Source organism: Oenanthe melanoleuca, chromosome 25 (genome assembly GCF_029582105.1).
Source record: "Oenanthe melanoleuca isolate GR-GAL-2019-014 chromosome 25, OMel1.0, whole genome shotgun sequence".
NCBI lineage: Eukaryota > Metazoa > Chordata > Aves > Passeriformes > Muscicapidae > Oenanthe > Oenanthe melanoleuca.
Window position 1 is genome coordinate 5,346,868 of NC_079358.1, and position 21,226 is coordinate 5,368,093.

Below are 21,226 nucleotides of genomic sequence, written 5' to 3' on the forward strand. Positions count from 1 at the left end.
TGAGGGGAGGGGTGGGGACACACCTGGATACACCTGGATACACCTGAGACACCTGGGGATGGGTAGGGACACACCTGGATACACCTGGGGAGGGGTAGGGACACACCTGGATACACCTGGGCACACCTGGATACACCTGAGACACCTGGGGATGGGTAGGGACACACCTGGATACACCTGGATACACCTGGATACCCCTGAGACACCTGGCACACCTGGATACACCTGGGGATGGGTAGGGACACACCTAGATATACCTGGGGACACACCTGGGGCACATCTGGGGCACACCCGGGACACCTGTGGTTCGACGGGCAGGTGCACGCGGCCGACACCAGCGAGGACCAGTCAGGTGAGGGGAGGGGTGGGGACACACCTGGATACACCTGATGACACCTAGGCACACCTGGACACACCTGGGACACATCTGGGCACACCTGGGACACACCTGGGCACACCTGGGTAGGGACAGGGGCACACCTGGGCACACCTGGGGCACACCTGGGACACACCTGGGGCACACCTGGGCACACCTGGGCACACCTGGGACACACCTGGGCACACCTGGGGCACACCTGGGCACACCTGGGCACACCTGGGCACACCTGGGACACACCTGGGCACACCTGGGACACACCTGGGCACACCTGGGCACACCTGGGACACACCTGGGACACACCTGGGCACACCTGAGCACACCTGGGCACACCTGTAGCACACCTGGGGCACACCTGGTCACACCTGGGACACACCTGGGCACACCTGAGCACACCTGGCCCCCAGGTGAGCTCACCTGCCGCCGCCAGGCCAGAGCTTTGACCAGTCCTCGGAGTCGTGGGCGCTGCTCAGCCAGGTGATCACGCTCTGCAACCGCGCCCAGTTCAAACCCGGGCAGGAGGGCGTGCCCGTGGCACAGGTGGGACTGGGACGGACTGGGAGGGACTGGGAGGGACTGGGAGGGACCTGGGAAGGACTGGGAGGGACTGGGGGGGACTGGGAGGAACTGGGACGGACTGGGAGGAACTGGGAGGGACTGGGAGAGATTTGGATAAACTGGGAGGGACTGGGAGGGAACTGGGATAAACTGGGAGGGACTGGGAGGGAACTGGGAGAGATTGGGATGAACTGGAGGGACTGGGAGGGACTGGGAGGGACTGGGAGGAACTGGGAGGAACTGGGAGGGACTGGGAGGGAACTGGGAGGGACTGGGCGAGATTGGGATGAACTGGGAGGGACTGGGAGGGACTGGGAGGGGACTGGGATGAACTGGGATAAACTGGGAGGGACTGGGAGGGACTGGGAGGGTCTGGGAGGGACTGGGATAAACTGGGAGGGAACTGGGAGGGACTGGGAGGGGATTGGGAGGGGATTTGGGGCTACTGGTTTATACTGGTTTGGGGTTTGGGGTTACTGGGAGTGGATTGGAGGTTACTGGTTTATACTGGTTTGAGGTTTTTCATTACTGGTTCAGAGTTCGGGGTTACTGGGAGGGAACTGGGAGCACTTGAATGGGCTGGGATGGACTGGGATGGACTGGGAGTTACTGGTTTGTACTGGTTTAGGAGTTGGGGTTACTGGTTTGGACTGGTTTGGACAGGGAGGGGATTGGGGATTACTGGTTCATACTGGTTTGGGATTTGGGGTTACTGGTTTATACTGGTTTGAGGTTTTTTGATACTGGTTTATACTGGTTTGGGGTTTATACTGGTTTGAGGTTTTTCCTTACTGGTTTATACTGGTTTGAGGTTTTTCATTACTGGTTTATACTGGTTTGGGGATTTTCTTTACTGGTTTGGGGGTTGGGGTTACTGGTTTGGACTGGTTTGGACTGGGTTGAACTGGGAGATGAGGTGGGCGTGTCCTCACCTCGGCCCCGCCCCTTTCCCCCTCCCCCCAGCGTGACGTCATCGGCGACGCGTCGGAGACGGCGCTGCTGAAATTCGCGGAAGTGACGTCAGGGTCGGTGGCGGCCGCCAGGGGGCGCTACCCGAAGGTGGCGGAGCTGCCGTTCAACTCCACCAACAAATTCCAGGTGAGAGCCGGCAGGTGGGACAGGTGAGACAGGTGAGATATGACAGGTGAGAGACAGGTGGGACAGGTGAGAGACAGGGACAGGTGAGACACAGGTGGGACAGGTGAGACAGGTGAGATACAGGTGCGATACAGGTGAGGTATAGGTGAGACAGGTGAGAGATGGACAGGTGAGATACAGGTGAGATATAGGTGAGACAGGTGAGACACAGGTGAGATACGGACAGGTGAGGCAGGTGAGGTACAGGTGAGACAGGTGAGATGTGAGAGACAGGTGAGATATGGACAGGTGAGAGACAAGTGAGACAGGTGAGGCAGGTGAGGCAGGTGAGGCAGGTGAGACACAGGTGAGATAGGTGGGACAGGTGAGATATAGACAGGTGAGACACAGGAACAGGTGAGACATGGACAGGTGAGATACAGGTAAGAGACAGGTGAGGGACAGGTGAGACACCAATGAGATACAGGTGAGACAGAGTTGAGAGACGGGTGAGAGGTGAGACAGGCGAGATACAGGTGAGGGACAGGTGTGTTACACAGCTCTGGGTGTATCAGTTATAATTCAGGTGTATCCCAGGTGTGTCTCACCTGTCCTGTCTCACCTGTCCCAGGTGTCGGTGCACAACGCCGGCTCCCAGCAGCTCTGGGTGTATCAGTTATAACTCAGGTGTATCAGTTATAACTCAGGTGTATGTTATCACTCAGGTGTATCCCAGGTGTATCTCAGGTGTGTCTCACCTGTCCCGTCCCACCTGTCCCAGGTGTCAGTGCACGATGCAGGCCCCCAGCAGCTCTGGGTGTATCAGTTATAACTCAGGTGTATCCCAGGTGTATCTCACCTGTCCCAGGTGTCGGTGCACGATGCAGGCTCCCAGCAGCTCTGGGTGTATCAGTTATCACTCAGGTGTATCAGTTATCACTCAGGTGTATCTCAGGTGTATCAGTTCTATCTCAGGTGTATCCCAGGCGTGCCCCACCTGTCCCAGGTGTGTCTCACCTGTCCCGTCTCACCTGTCCCAGGTGTCAGTGCACGATGCAGGCCCCCAGCAGCTCTGGGTGTATCAGTTATATCTCAGGTGTATCAGTTCTATCTCAGGTGTATCCCAGGTGTGTCTCACCTGTCCCAGGTGTGTCTCACCTGTCCCGTCTCACCTGTCCCAGGTGTCAGTGCACGATGCCGGCTCCCAGCAGCTCTGTGTGTATCAGTTATAACTCAGGTGTATCAGTTATCACTCAGGTGTATCCCAGGTGTATCCCAGGTGTATCTCAAGTGTATCAGTTATAACTCAGGTGTATCAGTTATCACTCAGGTGTATCCCAGGTGTATCCCAGGTGTATCTCAGGTGTATCTCACCTGTCCCAGGTGTCGGTGCACGATGCAGGCTCCCAGCAGCTCTGGGTGTATCAGTTATAACTCAGGTGTATCCCAGGCGTGCCCCACCTGTCCCAGGTGTGTCTCACCTGTCCCGCCTCACCTGTCCCAGGTGTCAGTGCACGATGCAGGCTCCCAGCAGCTCTGGGTGTATCAGTTATAACTCAGGTGTATCAGTTATAACTCAGGTGTATCAGTTATCACTCAGGTGTATCCCAGGTGTATCCCAGGTGTGTCTCACCTGTCCCGTCCCACCTGTCCCAGGTGTCGGTGCACGATGCCGGCTCCCAGCAGCTGCTGGTGCTGAAGGGCGCCCCCGAGCGGGTGCTGGAGCGCTGCCGGGGGGCGCTGGCCGGGGGCGAGGAGTGGCCAGGTGTATCAGTTATCACTCAGGTGTATCTCAGGTGTATCTCAGGTGTATCTCACCTGTCCCAGGTGTCGGTGCACGACGCCGGCCCCCAGCAGTTCTGTGTGTATCAGTTATAACTCAGGTATATCAGTTATAACTCAGGTGTATCAGTTATCACTCAGGTGTATCCCAGGTGTATCCCAGGTGTATCTCAGGTGTATCTCACCTGTCCCAGGTGTCAGTACACGATGCCGGCTCCCAGCAGCTGCTGGTGCTGAAGGGCGCCCCCGAGCGGGTGCTGGAGCGCTGCCGGGGGGCGCTGGCCGGGGGCGAGGAGCGGCCGCTGGACCCGCGCTGGCGCGAAACCTTCGAGGGGGCGTACGCCGAGCTGGGGGGGCGGGGCGAGCGCGTGCTGGGTGAGTGGCCCCGGGTGTCCCCAAAGTGTCCCCAAGTGTCACCAGTGTCCCCCAAATCCCAATCGCCCCCCGATTTCTCCCGATATTCCTCCTGAATTTTTTCAGTTTTTTCCTCGTTTTCCACCGATTTTTTACCATTTTCCTCTCAATCCCCCCAATGTCCCCAATGTCCCCAATGTCCCCAATCCCCCCAATGTCCCCAATGTCCCCAATGTCCCCCAATGTCCCCAATGTCCCCAATGTCCCCAATGTCCCCAAATCCCCCCAATGTCCCCAATGTCCCCAAATCCCCCCAAATCCCCCCAATGTCCCCCAATCCCCCCAATGCCCCCAATGTCCCCAATGTCCCCAATCCCCCCAATGTCCCCAATGTCCCCAATGCCCAAAATGTCCCCAATGTCCCCCCAATGTCCCCCAATGTCCCCAATGTCCCCAATGTCCCCCAATGTCCCCAATGTCCCCCAATGTCCCCAATGTCCCCAATGTCCCCCAATGTCCCCAATGTCCCCCAATGTCCCCAATGTCCCCAATGTCCCCCAATGTCCCCCAATGTCCCCAATGTCCTCAATGTCCCCAATCCCCCCAATGTCCCCCAATGTCCCCCAATGTCCCCAATCTCCCCAATGTCCCCCAAAGTCCCCAATGTCCCCAATGTCCCCAATGCCCCCAATGTCCCCAATGTCCCCCAATCCCCCCAATGTCTCCAATGTCCCCAATGTCCCCAATGTCCCCAATGTCCCCAATGTCCCCCAATGTCCCCCAATGTCCCCAATGTCCCCAATGTCCCCAATGTCCCCAATGTCCCCAATCCCCCCAATGTCCCCAATGTCCCCAATGTCCCCAATCTCCCCAATGTCCCCAAAGTCCCCAATGTCCCCAATGTCCCCAATCCCCTCAATGTCCCAAATGTCCCCAATGTCCCCAATCTCCCCAATGTCCCCAAAGTCCCCAACACCCCCAATCCCCCCAATCCCCCCAATGTCCCCAATCCCCCCAATCCCCCCAATCCCCGCAGTCCCCCCGCTGTCCCCATGTCCCCACTGTCCCCTCTGTCCCCAGGGTTCAGCGCCCGCTGGCTCCCCGCCGGCTCCGTCCCCCCGGGCACGGCTCCCGAGGCTCTGGCCGAGCTGGCCCAGGGCCTTTGCTTCGCGGGGCTCGTGTCCCTCATCGACCCCCCCCCCCGGGCCACCGTCCCCCAGGCCGTGCGCAAGTGCCGGACAGCGGGAATCCGGGTGGGGACACGGGGACAGCGGGGACAGCGGGGGGATTGGGGACATTGGGGACATTGGGGACATTGGGGGGATTGGGGACATTGGGGACATTGGGGACATTGGGGGGATTGGGGGGATTGGGGATATTGGGGACATTGGGGGGATTGGGGACATTGGGGACATTGGGGACATTGGGGACATTGGGGGGATTGGGGGACATTGGGGACATTGGGGGGATTGGGGACATTGGGGGGATTGGGGACATTGGGCACATTGGGGGGATTGGGGGACATTGGGCACATTGGGGGGATTGGGGGGATTGGGGGACATTGGGGGACATTGGGGACATTGGGGGGATTTGGGGACATTGGGGACATTGGGGACATTGGGGGGATTGGGGGACATTGGGGACATTGGGGGACATTGGGGACATTGGGGACATTGGGGGGATTGGGGAGATTTGGGACATTGGGGACATTGGGGACATTGGGGACATTGGGGGACATTGGGGGGATTGGGGACATTGGGGGACATTGGGGACATTGGGGAGATTTGGGATATTGGGGAGACATTGGGGGGATTGGGGATATTGGGGACATTGGGGACATTGGGGACATTGGGGGACATTGGGGGGACATTGGGGGGATTGGGGACATTGGGGGGATTGGGAGGACACAGGTGACAACACTGACACAGGTGACTCAGGTGATCATGGTGACAGGTGACACAGGTGACACAGGTGACCCCTCAAGTGACACAGGTGACTCAGGTGTGACACGCAGGTGTGACCCAGGTGTGTCCCCCAGGTGATCATGGTCACAGGTGACACAGGTGACTCAGGTGACACAGGTGACACAGGTGACACAGGTGACAGGTGACACAGTGACACACAGGTGTGACCCAGCTGACCCAGGTGTGCCCCCCAGGTGATCATGGTGACAGGTGACAGGTGACTCAGGTGACACAGGTGACACAGTGACACACAGGTGACACAGGTGACCCAGGTGACACTCAGGTGTGACCCAGGTGTGCCCCCCAGGTGATCATGGTGACAGGTGACACAGGTGTGACACTCAGGTGTGACCCAGGTGTGCCCCCCAGGTGATCATGGTGACAGGTGACACTCAGGTGACTCAGGTGACACAGGTGACACAGGTGACCCCCCAGGTGACCCAGGTGTGCCCCCCAGGTGATCATGGTGACAGGTGACACAGGTGACAGGTGACACAGGTGACACTCAGGTGACTCAGGTGACACAGGTGACACAGGTGACCCCCCAGGTGACCCAGGTGTGCCCCCCAGGTGATCATGGTGACAGGTGACCACCCCATCACGGCCAAGGCCATCGCGGCCGCCGTGGGGATCATCTCGGAGGGCAGCGAGACCCCCGAGGACGTGGCGGCGCGGCTGCACCTGCCGCTCGAGCAGGTGGACCCCAGGTGAGCCGGGAGGGGCAGGTGTGACAGGTGACAGGTGTGTGACAGGTGTGACAGGTGTGACAGGTGTGTGACAAGTGTGTGACAGGTGACAGGTGTGTGACAGGTGTGACAGGTGTGACAGGTGTGTGACAAGTGTGTGACAGGTGTGTGACAGGTGTGACAGGTGTGTGTGAGAGGTGTGACAGGTGTGACAGGTGTGTGACAGGTCTGACAGGTGTGTGACAGGTGTGACAGGTGTGACAGGTGTGAGAGGTGTGTGACAGGTGTGTGTGAGAGCTGTGAGAGGTGTGAGAGGTGTGACAGGTGTGTGACAGGTCTGACAGGTGTGTGACAGGTGCTCAGCTCTGTCCCCAGGTGTGCGATGTGTCCTCAGGTGTGTCCCCAGGTGTGCCCAGGTGTTCCCCAGCTGTGCTCTGGGTGTCCCCAGGTGTATCCCAGGTGTCACTAGCTGTACCCAGGTGTGCCCAGGTGTACCCAGGTGTACCCAGGTGTACTCAGGTGTACCCAGGTGTTCTCTCTCCCCAGCAGGCCCGTGCCCGGGTGGTGACCGGCTCCGAGCTGGCCGCCATGGCCCCAGGTGTACCCAGGTGTATCCCAGGTGTCACTAGCTGTACCCAGGTGTACCCAGGTGAATCCCAGGTGTCACTAGCTGTACCCATGTGTATCACAGGTGTACTCAGGTGTGCCCAGGTGTATCCCAGCTGTCCCCAGGTGTATCTCAGCTGTACCCAGGTGTACCCAGGTGTATCCCAGGTGTTACTAGCTGTACCCAGGCGTACCCAGGTGTACCCAGGTGTATCACAGGTGTGTTCTCTCGCAGGCAGGCCCGTGCCCGGGTGGTGACCGGCTCCGAGCTGGCCGCCATGGCCCCAGGTGTATCTCAGGTGTATCCCAGGTGTCACTAGCTGTATCCAGGTGTATCACAGGTGTACTCAGGTGTATCTCAGGTGTACCCAGGTGTATCCCAGGTGTCACTAGCTGTACCCAGGTGTACCCAGGTGTATCTCAGGTGTGCTCAGGTGTACCCAGGTGTGTCACAGGTGTGTTCTCTCGCAGGCAGGCCCGTGCCCGGGTGGTGACCGGCTCCGAGCTGGCCGCCATGGCCCCAGGTGTACCCAGGTGTATCCCAGGTGTCACTAGCTGTATCCAGGTGTATCACAGGTGTATCCCAGGTGTACCCAGGTGTACCCAGGTGTTCTCTGTCCCCAGACAGGCCCGTGCCCGGGTGGTGACCGGCTCCGAGCTGGCCACCATGGCCCCAGGTGTATCTCAGGTGTACCCAGGTGTATCACAGGTGTATCCCAGGTGTACCCAGGTGTACCCAGGTGTTCTCTCTCCCCAGACAGGCCCGTGCCCGGGTGGTGACCGGCTCCGAGCTGGCCGCCATGGCCCCAGGTGAGCTCGAGGACCTGCTCCGCACTCACCCCGAGATGGTTTTCGCTCGGACGTCGCCGCAGCAGAAACTGGTGATCGTGGAGAGCTGCCAGCGCCTGGTGGGGACACACCTGGGACAGCTGGGGGGACACCTGGGACACCTGGGGACACACCTGGGGACACCTGGGGACACACCTGGGACATCTGGGGGGACACACCTGGGGACACACCTGGGACACCTGGGGGGACACACCTGGGACACACCTGGGACACCTGGGGATACCTGGGGATACCTGGGGACACACCTGGGACACCTGGGGGGACACCTGGGACACCTGGGGGGACACCTGGGACACCTGGGGGGACACACCTGGGACACCTGGGGACACCTGGGGACAATGTGGAGACAGAGGGGATTGGGGGAATTTGTGAGGATTTGGGATGTCCCCGATGTCCCCAATGTCCCCAATGTCCCCAATGTCCCCAATCCCCCCAATGTCCCCAATGTCCCCAACGTCCCCGTGTCCCCAGGGCGCCATCGTGGCGGTGACAGGTGACGGCGTCAACGACTCGCCGGCTCTGAAGAAAGCCGACATCGGGGTCGCCATGGGCATCGCCGGCTCCGACGCCGCCAAGAACGCGGCCGACATGATCCTGCTGGACGACAACTTCGCCTCCATCGTCACCGGCGTGGAGCAAGGTGGGCGCAGGTTACCTGGGCACAGGTGGGCGCAGGTGTGGGGGTGGTTACCTGGGCACAGGTGTGACAGGGGTGGTTACCTGGGCACAGGTGGGTGCAGGTGTGGGGGTGGTTACCTGGGCACAGGGGGGGTGGTTACCTGGGCAAGGTGTGGGGGTTACCCGGGCACAGGTGTGAGGTTACCTGGGCAAGGTGGGCACCTGTGCAGGTGGGCACAGGTTACCTGGGCACAGGTGGGCGCAGGTGTGGGAGTCACCTGGGAAAGATGGGCACAGGTATGGGGTTACCTGGGCACAAGTGTGGGGTTACCTGGGCACAGGTGTGGGAGTGGTTACCTGGGCACAGGTGGGTGCAGGTGTGGGAGTCACCTGGGAAAGATGGGCGCAGGTGTGGGGGTTACCTGGGCACAAGTGTGGGGTTACCTGGGCACAGGTGTGGGAGTGGTTACCTGGGCACAGGTGGGCGCAGGTGTGGGGGTTACCTGGGCACAGGTGTGGGGGTCACCTGGGCACAGGTGTGGAGGTTACCTGGGCACAGGTGTGAGGTTACCTGGGCACAGGTGTGAGGTTACCTGTGCAAGGTGGGCACCTGCACAGGTGGGCACAGGTTATCTGGGCACAGGTGTGGGGTTACCTGGGAAAGATAGGCACAGGTGTGGGGGTTACCTGGGCACAGGTGGGCACAGGTGTGGGGAGTCACCTGGGCACGGCTCACGTGCTCAGATGGAGCTGGGGTTACCTGGGCTGTTCACACACCTGGATCCTCACACACCTGAGCTGTTCCCACACCTGGGCTGTCCCACACCTGGATCCCACACACCTGGATCCTCACTCACCTGGGCTGTTCCTACACACTTGTCCCTGCTCACCTGGGCTGTCCCACACCTGTCTCTGCTCACCTGGGCTGTTCCACACCTGGATCTTGGACACCTGGATCCTACACACCTGTTCTTGCTCATCTGTCCCCTCCCACACCTGTATCTGCCCACCTGTCCCTCCCCACACCCATCTTTGCTCACCTGTCCCCCCCCCACCTGTCCCTGCCCGCCTGGGCTGTTCCACACCTGTCTCTGCTCACCTGTCCCCTCTCACACCTGTCACCGCTCACCTGTCCCTGCTCACCTGGGCTATCCCACACCTGTCCCCTCTCACCTGTCCCCTCTCACCTGTCCCTGCTCACCTGGATTTCCCACACCTGTCCCCTCTCACACCTGTCCCTGCTTACCTGTCCCTGCTCACCTGTCCCCCCTCACCTGTCCCCCCTCACCTGTCCCCCCTCACCTGTCGCCTCTCACACCTGTCCCCGCTCTCACCTGTCCCCCCACACCTGTCCCCTCTCACCTGTCCCTGCTCACCTGTCCCTGCTCACCTGTCCCCCCTCACCTGTCCCCCTCACCTGTCCCCCCATACCTGTCCCCCCACACCTGTCCCTGCTCACCTGTCCCGCTCACCTGTCCCCTCTCACCTGTCCCCCACACCTATCCCCTGCTCACCTGTTCCCGCTCACCTGTCCCGCTCACCTGTCCCATCTCACCTGTCCCCTCACCTGTCTGTCTCACCTGTCCCCAGGCCGGCTGATTTTCGACAACCTGAAGAAGTCGATCGCCTACACGCTGACCAAGAACATTCCGGAGCTGACGCCGTACCTGATCTACATCACGGCCAGCGTGCCCCTCCCGCTGGGCTGCATCACCATCCTGTTCATCGAGCTCTGCACCGACATCGTGAGTGCACCTGGGCACACCTGGGCACACCTGGGCACACCTGGGTACACCTGGGATAACCTGGGATAGCCTGGGATAAACTGGGTACACCTGGGCACACCTGTGCTGCCCCTGGGCTGCATCACCATCCTGTTCATCGAGCTCTGCACCGACATCGTGAGTGCACCTGGGCACACCTGGGCACACCTGGGATAGCCTGGGCTCACCTGGGCACACCTGGGTACACCTGGGTACACCTGGGATAAACTGGGTACACCTGGGATAAACTGGGATCACCTGGGCTGCATCACCATCCTGTTCATCGAGCTCTGCACCGACATCGTGAGTGCACCTGGGAAACCTGGGCACACCTGGGCACACCTGGGTACACCTGGGAACACCTGGGTACACCTGGGATAAACTGGGATAACCTGGGAAACCTGGGATAACCTGGGCTGCATCACCATCCTGTTCATCGAGCTCTGCACCGACATCGTGAGTGCACCTGGGTACACCTGGGCACACCTGGGCACACCTGGGATCACCTGGGTACACCTGGGATCACCTGGGTACACCTGGGCTCACCTGGGCACACCTGGGTACACCTGGGATCACCTGGGCTCACCTGGGATAACCTGGGTACACCTGGGTACACCTGGGCACACCTGGGTACACCTGGGATAACCTGGGCACACCTGGGATAGCCTGGGATACACCTGGGCACACCTGGGCACACCTGGGTACACCTGGGCACACCTGGGTACACCTGGGTACACCTGGGATCGCCTGGGATCACCTGGGTACACCTGGGTACACCTGGGCACACCTGGGTACACCTGGGCTGCCCCTGGGCTGCATCACCATCCTGTTCATCGAGCTCTGCACCGACATCGTGAGTGCACCTGGGCTCACCTGGGCTCACCTGGACTCACCTGGGCTCACCTGAGCTCCCCAAGACCCTGATTTTTGGATGTTCAGGTGGATTTTAGGCTCCCTCAGGTGGATTTTGGGCTCCTCCAGGTGCATTTCAGGGTCCCTCAGGTGCATTTTGGGGAGCTCCAGGTGCATTCTGGGCTCCCTCAGGTGAATTCTGGGCTCCCTCAGGTGAATTTTGGGCTCCCTCAGGTGCATTTTGGGCTCCTCCAGGTGAATTTCAAGGAGCTCCAGGTGCATTTTGGGGAGCTCCAGGTGAATTTTGGGGAGCTCCAGGTGGATTTCGGTGACTCTCAGGTGAATTTTAGGCTCCTCTAGGTGAATTTTGGGCTCCCTCAGGTGTATTTTGGTGACTCTCAGGTGTATTTTGGTGACCCTCAGGTGTATTTTGGTGACTCTCAGGTGTATTTTGGTGACTCTCAGGTGGATTTTGGGGAGCTCCAGGTGTATTTGGGGAGCTCCAGGTGTATTTTGGTGACTATCAGGTGTATTTGGGCTCCTCCAGGTGTATTTAGGCTCCTCCAGGTGTATTTCAGGGAGCTCCAGGTGAATTTCAAGGAGCTCCAGGTGTATTTTGGGGAGCTCCAGGTGAATTTCAAGGAGCTCAGGTGTATTTCAGGGAGCTCCAGGTGTATTTTGGGGAGCTCCAGGTGTATTTGGGGAGCTCCAGGTGCATTTCAGGGAGCTCCAGGTGGATTTTGGTGACTCTCAGGTGTATTTTGGGGAGCTTCAGGTGTATTTGGGCTCCTCCAGGTGCATTTTGGGGAGCTCCAGGTGGATTTCAGGGAGCTCCAGGTGTATTTTAGGGAGCTCCAGGTGCATTTTGGGGAGCTCCAGGTGTATTTCAGGGAGCTCCAGGTGTATTTGGGGAGCTCCAGGTGTATCTGGGCTCCTCCAGGTGTATTTCAGGGAGCTCCAGGTGTATTTCAGGGAGCTCCAGGTGCATTTTGGGGAGCTCCAGGTGGATTTTGGTGACTCTCAGTTGTATTTTAGGCTCCTCCAGGTGCATTTGGGGAGCTCCAGGTGTATTTCAGGGAGCTCCAGGTGTATTTGGGCTCCTCCAGGTGTATTTCGGGGAGCTCCAGGTGCATTTCAGGTGCTGGGGGCTCTCACCTGTGCCCGCCCGGCTCACCTGGCTCACCTGCGCAGTTCCCCTCGGTGTCCCTGGCCTACGAGCGCGCCGAGAGCGACATCATGCACCTGAAGCCGCGGAACCCGCGGCGCGACCGGCTGGTCAACGAGCCGCTGGCGGCCTACTCCTACTTCCAGATAGGTGAGCTCAGGTGTGCGCACCTGGCCGGGCGGGGTCACCTGGGTGGTCACACACCTGGGTATCACACACCTGGACTGGGGTTACCTGTGTGCTCACACACCTGGATTGGGGTCACCTGGGTACCACACACCTGGGCAGGGTGGGGTCACCTGGGTGGTCACACACCTGGATTGGGGTCACCTGGGTACCACACACCTGGGCGGGGCGGGGTCACCTGGGTGGTCACACACCTGAGCAGGGTCACCTGGGTACCACACACCTGGGCAGGGCGGGGTCACCTGGGTGGTCACACACCTGGGCAGGGCGGGGTCACCTGGGTGCCACACACCTGGATTGGGGTCACCTGGGTATCACACACCTGGGTGGGGCGGGGTCACCTGGGTATCACACACCTGGGCGGGGCGGGGTCACCTGGGTGGTCACACACCTGGATTGGGGTCACCTGGGTGCCACACACCTGGGTGCTCACACACCTGGACTGGGGTTACCTGTGTGCTCACACACCTGGATTGGGGTTACCTGGGTACCACACACCTGGGCGGGGCGGGGTCACCTGGGTGGTCACACACCTGGATTGGGGTCACCTGGGTGGTCACACACCTGGATTGGGGTCACCTGGGTACCACACACCTGGGCAGGGCGGGGTCACCTGGGTACCACACATCTGGGTGCTCACACACCTGAGTGCCAGCACACCTGGACTGGGGTTACCTGTGTGCTCACACACCTGGATTGGGGTTACCTGGGTACCACACACCTGGGCGGGGCGGGGTCACCTGGGTGGTCACACACCTGGATTGGGGTTACCGGGATCCCCACACACCTGGATGGGGTTACCTGGGTGCTCAAACACCTGGGTGCCCACACACTTGTTCCCAGGTACCATCCAGTCCTTCCCTCACCTGTCCCCCCTCACCTATCTCACCTGTCTCTCACCTGTCTCACACCCGGCTCACCTGTCTCATCTGTCCCACACCTGTATCTCACCTGTATCACACCTGTATCACACCTGTGTCTCACCTGTCCAACCTCACCTGTATCTCACCTGTATCTCACCTGTCTCACCTGTATCTCACCTGTATCTCACCTGTATCTCACCTGTATCTCACCTGTATCTCACCTGTGTCTCACCTGTATCTCACCTGTATCTCACCTGTATCTCACCTGTCTCACCTGTATCTCACCTGTATCTCACCTGTCCCACCTGTCCCACCTGTCCAGGTGCGATCCAGTCCTTCGCGGGTTTCACCGACTATTTCGTGGCCATGGCTCAGGAGGGCTGGTGGGCACTGCCTGTCCCACACCTGTCCTATACCTGTGTCTCACCTGTATCTCACCTGTCTCACCTGTATCTCACCTGTATCTCACCTGTATCTCACCTGTATCACCTGTATCTCACCTGTATCTCACCTGTCTCACACCTCTATCCCTACCTGTATCTCACCTGTATCTCACCTGTCCCACCTGCCCAGGTGCGATCCAGTCCTTCGCGGGTTTCACGGACTATTTCGTGGCCATGGCTCAGGAGGGCTGGTGGGCACTGCCTGTCCCACACCTGTATCTCACCTGTATCTCACCTGTGTCCCACCTGCCCAGGTGCGATCCAGTCCTTCGCGGGTTTCACGGACTATTTCGTGGCCATGGCTCAGGAGGGCTGGTGGCCAGTGCCTGTCCCACACCTGTCTCACACCTGTCTCACACCTGTCCTACACCTGTATCTCACCTGTTCCACCTGTATCACTAGTGTCTCACCTGTCTCACCTGTCTCACCTGTCCCACACCTGTACCCCACCTGTCCCACCTGCCCAGGTGCGATCCAGTCCTTCGCGGGTTTCACGGACTATTTCGTGGCCATGGCTCAGGAGGGCTGGTGGCCGCTGCTGGTGCTGGGGCTGCGGCCGCGCTGGGAGGACCCGCACGAGCAGGAGCTGCAGGACAGCTACGGCCAGCAGTGGGTGAGGCACACCTGGGCGCACCTGGGCACCTGGGGGCACCTGGGGGACACCTGGGCACACCTGGGATACACCTGGGGGCACCTGGGGGCACCTGGGGGCACCTGGGAGTACCTGGGGGCACCTGGGGGGCACCTGGGATAAACCTGGGGGGGACCTGGGCACACCTGGGAGCACCTGGGAGCACCTGGGCACACCTGGGCACACTTGGGGGCACCTGGGCACACCTGGCGGCTCACTTGGGGGGCACCTGGGCACACCTGGGCACAGCTGCAGGACAGCTATGGCCAGCAGTGGGTGCATGCACACCTGGGCACTCACCTGGGGTCTCACCTGGGCACACCTGGGAGCACCTGGGGTCTCACCTGGGCACACCTGGGCACACCTGGGTGCTCACCTGGGGGGCACCTGAGCACATCTGGGCACTCACCTGGGCACACCTGGACACTCACGTAGGCACAGCTGGGCACTGCTCACCCGGGCACAGCTCACCTGGGCCGGGCTCACCTGGGCCGGGCTCACCTGGGCCGGGCTCACCTGGGCCGGGCTCACCTGGGCCGGGCTCACCTGCGCCCCCCTGTGCCCGCAGACGTTCGCGCAGCGCAGGTACCAGCAGTACACCTGTTACACCGTGTTCTTCATCAGCATCGAGATGTGCCAGATCGCCGACGTGCTGATCCGGAAAACCCGGAGGCTGTCCCTGTTCCAGCAGGGACCCTTCAGGTACACCTGGGACAGGTGTGACACACCTGGGATACACCTGGGCACACCTGGGACAGGTGTGATACACCTGGGATACACCTGGATACACCTGGGGGCAGGTATGGGACAGGTACAGGGTGTGCCAGATCGCCGACGTGCTGATCCGGAAAACGAGGAGGCTGTCCCTGTTCCAGCAGGGACCCTTCAGGTACACCTGGGACAGGTGTGACACACCTGGGATACACCTGGGCACACCTGGGACAGGTGTGATACACCTGGGATACACCTGGATACACCTGGGGACAGGTATGGGACAGGTACAGGGTGTGCCAGATCGCCGACGTGCTGATCCGGAAAACGCGGAGGCTGTCCCTGTTCCAGCAGGGACCCTTCAGGTACACCTGGGACAGGTGTGACACACCTGGGATACACCTGGGTACACCTGGGGACAGGTATGGGACAGGTACAGGGTGTGCCAGATCGCCGACGTGCTGATCCGGAAAACGCGGAGGCTGTCCCTGTTCCAGCAGGGACCCTTCAGGTACACCTGGGCACACCTGGGACAGGTGTGACACACCTGGGGACACTGGGATACACCTGGATACACCTGGGACAGGTGTGACACACCTGGGCACACCTGGTGGTACACCTGGGACAGGTGTGATACACCTGGGATACACCTGGATACACCTGGGGACAGGTATGGGACAGGTACAGGGTGTGCCAGATCGCCGACGTGCTGATCCGGAAAACGCGGAGGCTGTCCCTGTTCCAGCAGGGACCCTTCAGGTACACCTGGGTACACCTGGATACACCTGGGTACACCTGGGTACACCTGGGTACACCTGGGGACACTGGGATACACCTGGATACACCTGGGGGCAGGTATGGGACAGGTACAGGGTGTGCCAGATCGCCGACGTGCTGATCCGGAAAACGCGGAGACTGTCCCTGTTCCAGCAGGGACCCTTCAGGTACACCTGGGACAGGTGTGACACACCTGGGCACACCTGGGATACACCTGGGTACACCTGGGCACACCCGGGATACACCTGGGGAAGCCTGGGGACACCTGGGTACACCTGGGGACAGGTGTGACACACCTGGGATACACCTGGGGACACCTGGACACACCTGGGATACACCTGGGGACGCCTGGGGACACCTGGGGACAGGTGTGACACAGGTGACACAGGTGTTAAGGGTGTCACAGGTGATCTCACAGGTGTGTTCACCTGCAGGAACCGCACCCTGGTCGTGGCCATCGTGTTCCAGGTGTGACAGGTGTTATAGCACAGGTGTTACAGATATCACAGGTGTTATAGCACAGGTGTTATAGCACAGGTGTCACAGGTGTCACAGGTGTCACAGGTGAACTCACAGGTAACTCAGGTGTGTTCACCTGCAGGAACCGCACCCTGGTGGTGGCCATCGTGTTCCAGGTGTGACAGGTGTTACAGCACAGGTGACACAGGTGACAGGTGACACAGGTGACAGGTAACAGGTGTCACAGGTAACTCAGGTGTGTTCACCTGCAGGAACCGCACCCTGGTCGTGGCCATCGTGTCACAGGTGTGACAGGTGATATCACAGGTGTTATAGCACAGGTGTTACAGGTGTCACAGGTGACACAGGTGACACAGGTGATACAGGTGACAGGTAGCAGGTGTCACAGGTGTCACAGGTGTCACAGGTGTCACAGGTAACTCAGGTGTGTTCACCTGCAGGAACCGCACCCTGGTGGTGGCCATCGTGTTCCAGGTGTGCATCGGCTGCTTCCTCTGCTACTGCCCGGGGATGCCAAACGTCTTCAACTTCATGCCCATCAGGTGAGAGCGCACCTGGGAACCCCAAAATACACCTGGGATCCCCAAAAATACACCTGGGAACCCCCAAACACACCTGGGAAACCCCAAAATACGCCTGGGCACACCTGAGAGCCTGGGAACCTCAAAAACACACCTGGGAATCCCCAAAACACCTGGGAACCCCCCAAAAAACACACCTGAGAAACCCCAAGATACACCTGGGAACCCCTGAAAACCACCTGGGAGCTCCCAAAAACACACCTGGGAACCCCGAAAAAAACACCTGAGCACATCTGAGCACCTGGGAGCTCCCAAAAAATACCTGGGAATCCCCAAAACACACCTGGGGCACACCTGGGACACACCGGGGCACACCTGGGCACACCTGGACACACCTGGGCACACCTGGGCCACACCTGGACACACCTGGGCACACCTGGGCACACCGGGGCACACCTGTGCACACCTGGGGCACACCTGGACACACCTGTGCACACCTGGGCACACCTGGGGCACACCTGGGGCACACCTGGGACACACCTGGGCACACCTGGGCACACCTGGGCACACCTGGGGCACACCTGTGCACACCTGTCACACCTGTCTCCCCCCAGGTTCCAGTGGTGGTTGGTGCCGATGCCCTTCGGGCTCCTCATCCTCGTCTACGACGAAATCCGGAAACTCGGAGTGCGGAGACACCCGGGCAGTGAGTGACACACCTGGGCACACCTGGGGGCACCTGGGGGCACCTGGGATGCACCTGGGGGCACCTGGGCACACCTGGGCACACCTGGGGGCACCTGGGAGCACCTGGGGGCACCTGAGGGTATCTGGGACACACCTGGGAGCACCTGGGGGCACCTGGGGATGCACCTGGGACACACCTGGGGATACCTGGGGACACCTGGGCACACCTGGGGACACCTGGGGGCACCAGGGGGCCCCTGGGCCACACCTGGGCACACCTGGGCACACCTGGGGGCACCTGGGGGCACCTGGGATACACCTGGGAGGCACCTGGGACACACCTGGGGATACACCTGGGGGCACCTGGAGGCACCTGGGATACACCTGGGGGCACCTGGGCACACCTGGGCACACCTGGGGACACCTGGGCATACTTGGGGTTGCCCCACGCTCACCTGGCCGGGTTTTCTCCCCCTCCAGGTTGGTGGGATCGGGAACTTTATTACTGAGAGGAACACCTGGAACTCACCTGGGACACACCTGGGACCCTCCCTGAACACCTGGAACTCACCTGGGACACACCTGGACCCTCCCTGAACACCTGGGACACACCTGGGACCCTCCCTGAACAGCTGGAACACACCTGGGACACACCTGGGACCCTCCCTGAACAGCTGGAACACACCTGGGACACACCTGGGACCCTCCCCGAACACCTGTGACTCACCTGGAACTCACCTGGAGCTCACCTGGGGCCCTCCCTGAACACCTGGGGCTCACCTGGAACCCACCTGAGACACACCTGGGACCCCCCCCGAACACCTGGAACACACCTGGGACTCCCCTTGGACACCTGGGGCTCACCTGAGACCCACCTTGGACACCTGGGACACACCTGGGACCTTTCCTGAACACCTGAGATCCACCTGAGACCTTCATTGGATACCTGGGACTCACCTGGGACCCACCTGAGACCCCCCTTGAACACCTGGAGCTCACCTGGGACACCTGGGACTCACCTGGGACTCACCTGGGACACCTGGGGCTCACCTGGAGCTCACCTGAGACCCACCTTGGACACCTGGAACTCACTTGGGACCCTCCCTGAACACCTGGAACACACCTGGAACTCACCTGGGACTTTTCCTGAACACCTGAGATCTTCATTGGACACCTGGGACTCACCTGGGACCCTCCTTCTCACCTGGGACTCACCTGGAACACACCTGGGACTCACCTGAGCCCCTCCCCCCACACCTGGATTCAATCCCCTCCCCCCCCCCCCCCCAAATAAAGGCACAGGTGACTCCTCCAGGTGTGTCCAGGTGCGTTTATTGGGGTGGGAGGGGGGGGAGTGACCGCAGGACCCCCCCGGCACACCTGGGCCACGCCCACCGCGCACCTGGGCCACGCCCACCGCGCACCTGGGGCTCACTAAACACAAAAATTCGGGAATTCAGCCCCAAAATTCGGCCCCTAAATCCCAAAATTTGGCCCCAGAATCCCCAAAATTTGGGAACTGGACCCCAAAATTTGGGAACTGAGCTCAAAATTTGTGTCTGGATCCCAAAATTTTGGGATTTGCCCCTAAAATCAGGAACCCCAAAATCCTGGAATTCAGCCCCAAAAATTCGGCCCCTAAATCCCAAAATTTGGCCCCAGAATCCCCAAAATTTGGGACCTGGACCCCAAAATTTGGGAACTGAGCCCCAAAATTTGGGTTCTAGATCCCAAAAATTTGGGAATTCTGCCCCAAATTCGGCCCCTAAATCCCAAAATTTGGTCCCAGAATCCCCAAAATTTGGGACCTGGACCCCAAAATTTGGGAATTGAGCTCAAAATTTGTGTCTGGATCCCAAAATTTTGGGATTTGCCCCTAAAATCAGGAACACCAAAATCCTGGAATTCAGCCCCAAAAATTCGGCCCCTAAATCCCAAAATTTGGCCCCAGAATCCCCAAAATTTGGGAATTGAGCCCCAAAATTCGGGTTCTAGATCCCAAAAATTCGGGAATTCAGCCCCAAAATCCACCCTGGTCCCACCCAGTGACGTCATAGATCCCCTAAATCAGCCCAGGAACCCCAAAATTCAGAAATTGGACCCCAAAATTCGGGTTCTGGACCCCAAAAATTTCAGGAATTCAGCCCCAAAACCTGCCCCTAAATTTGGCCCCCAAATCCCCAAAATTCGGGTCATGATCCCCCAAATTTTGGGATTCGCCCCCAAACTCAGGAACCCCAAAATCCTGGAATTCAGCCCCAAAAATTCGGCCCCTAAATCCCAAAATTTGGCGCCAAAATCCCCAAAATTTGAAACCTGGACCCCAAAATTTGGGGATTGAGCCCAAAATTTGGGTTCTAGATCCCAAAGCTTCGGGAATTCAGCCCCAAAAATTCGGCCCCTAAATCCCAAAATTTGGCCCCAGAATCCCCAAAATTTGGGAACTGAGCCCCAAAATTCGGGTTCTAGATCCCAAAAATTCGGGAATTCAGCCCCAAAATTCGGCCCCTAAATCCCAAAATTTGGGAGCCCCAAAATCCCCCTTCCCACCCCGATGACGTCATAGCCCCGCCCACCCAATGACATCATCCCAAACCCCCCAAAATTCTGTGATGAGCTGCAACCCCCGTTAATGACGTCACAACCTCATTTGCATAAACCTCATTTGCATAACCGCCCACAAATCCTCATTTGCATAAACCTCATTTGCATATTGACCCCAAATTAACCGAGCTCATTTGCATGTTCATTTGCATGTCGCTTTATTCATTTCTTTAATTAATTAACCCGCTAATTATGGCACTCATTTGCATACAGCGTGTGTGGGCGGGGCTCATTTGCATACGGTGCTCGTGGGCGTGCCCCTCCCCCACCCTCCCCTCCCCTCCCCCCCCCGCCTCATTTGCATATCGCAATTAAGTGGGAAGTGCGTAAGGCTTGACTATGTACAGCTCATTTACATATTCACCAACTCATTAACTCATTTGCATACCGGCGGTGACGTCATTCGCAAAAATGTGGGCGTGGTGATGATGTCATTCACTAAATGGCGGAGTGGTGATTACGTCACTGTCCTTCATTTGCATACAGGCCCCGTTTGCCTGGCCACGCCCCCTCATTTACATAAAGTGCTCCCGACTCATTTACATATTGCTCAGTCGGGCAATGACGTCACTCCCAAAACGGCGGAGTGGTGATGACGTCACTCGCAAAATGGTGACGTCATTGCCACACATTTGCGTACCTAACTCATTTGCATCTCCACGCCCCCCTCATT

General features: G+C 59.3%; 1 protein-coding gene across 1 annotated transcript; it reads left to right on the forward strand.

The window, feature by feature from the left end:
- Window positions 1–231: 231 nt before the first annotated feature.
- Window positions 232–19,261, forward strand: LOC130263330 (potassium-transporting ATPase alpha chain 1-like). Its single transcript, XM_056510837.1, has 15 exons — window positions 232–352; window positions 807–916; window positions 1,898–2,032; window positions 3,988–4,168; window positions 5,228–5,400; window positions 6,682–6,818; window positions 8,161–8,311; window positions 8,724–8,892; window positions 10,461–10,615; window positions 12,677–12,800; window positions 14,610–14,755; window positions 15,342–15,475; window positions 17,182–17,283; window positions 17,877–17,968; window positions 18,430–19,261. Exons 1-15 carry the CDS (start codon window positions 232–234, stop codon window positions 18,456–18,458), a joined length of 1,959 nt encoding a protein of 652 aa, XP_056366812.1. The 3' UTR covers window positions 18,459–19,261.
- Window positions 19,262–21,226: the final 1,965 nt, after the last annotated feature.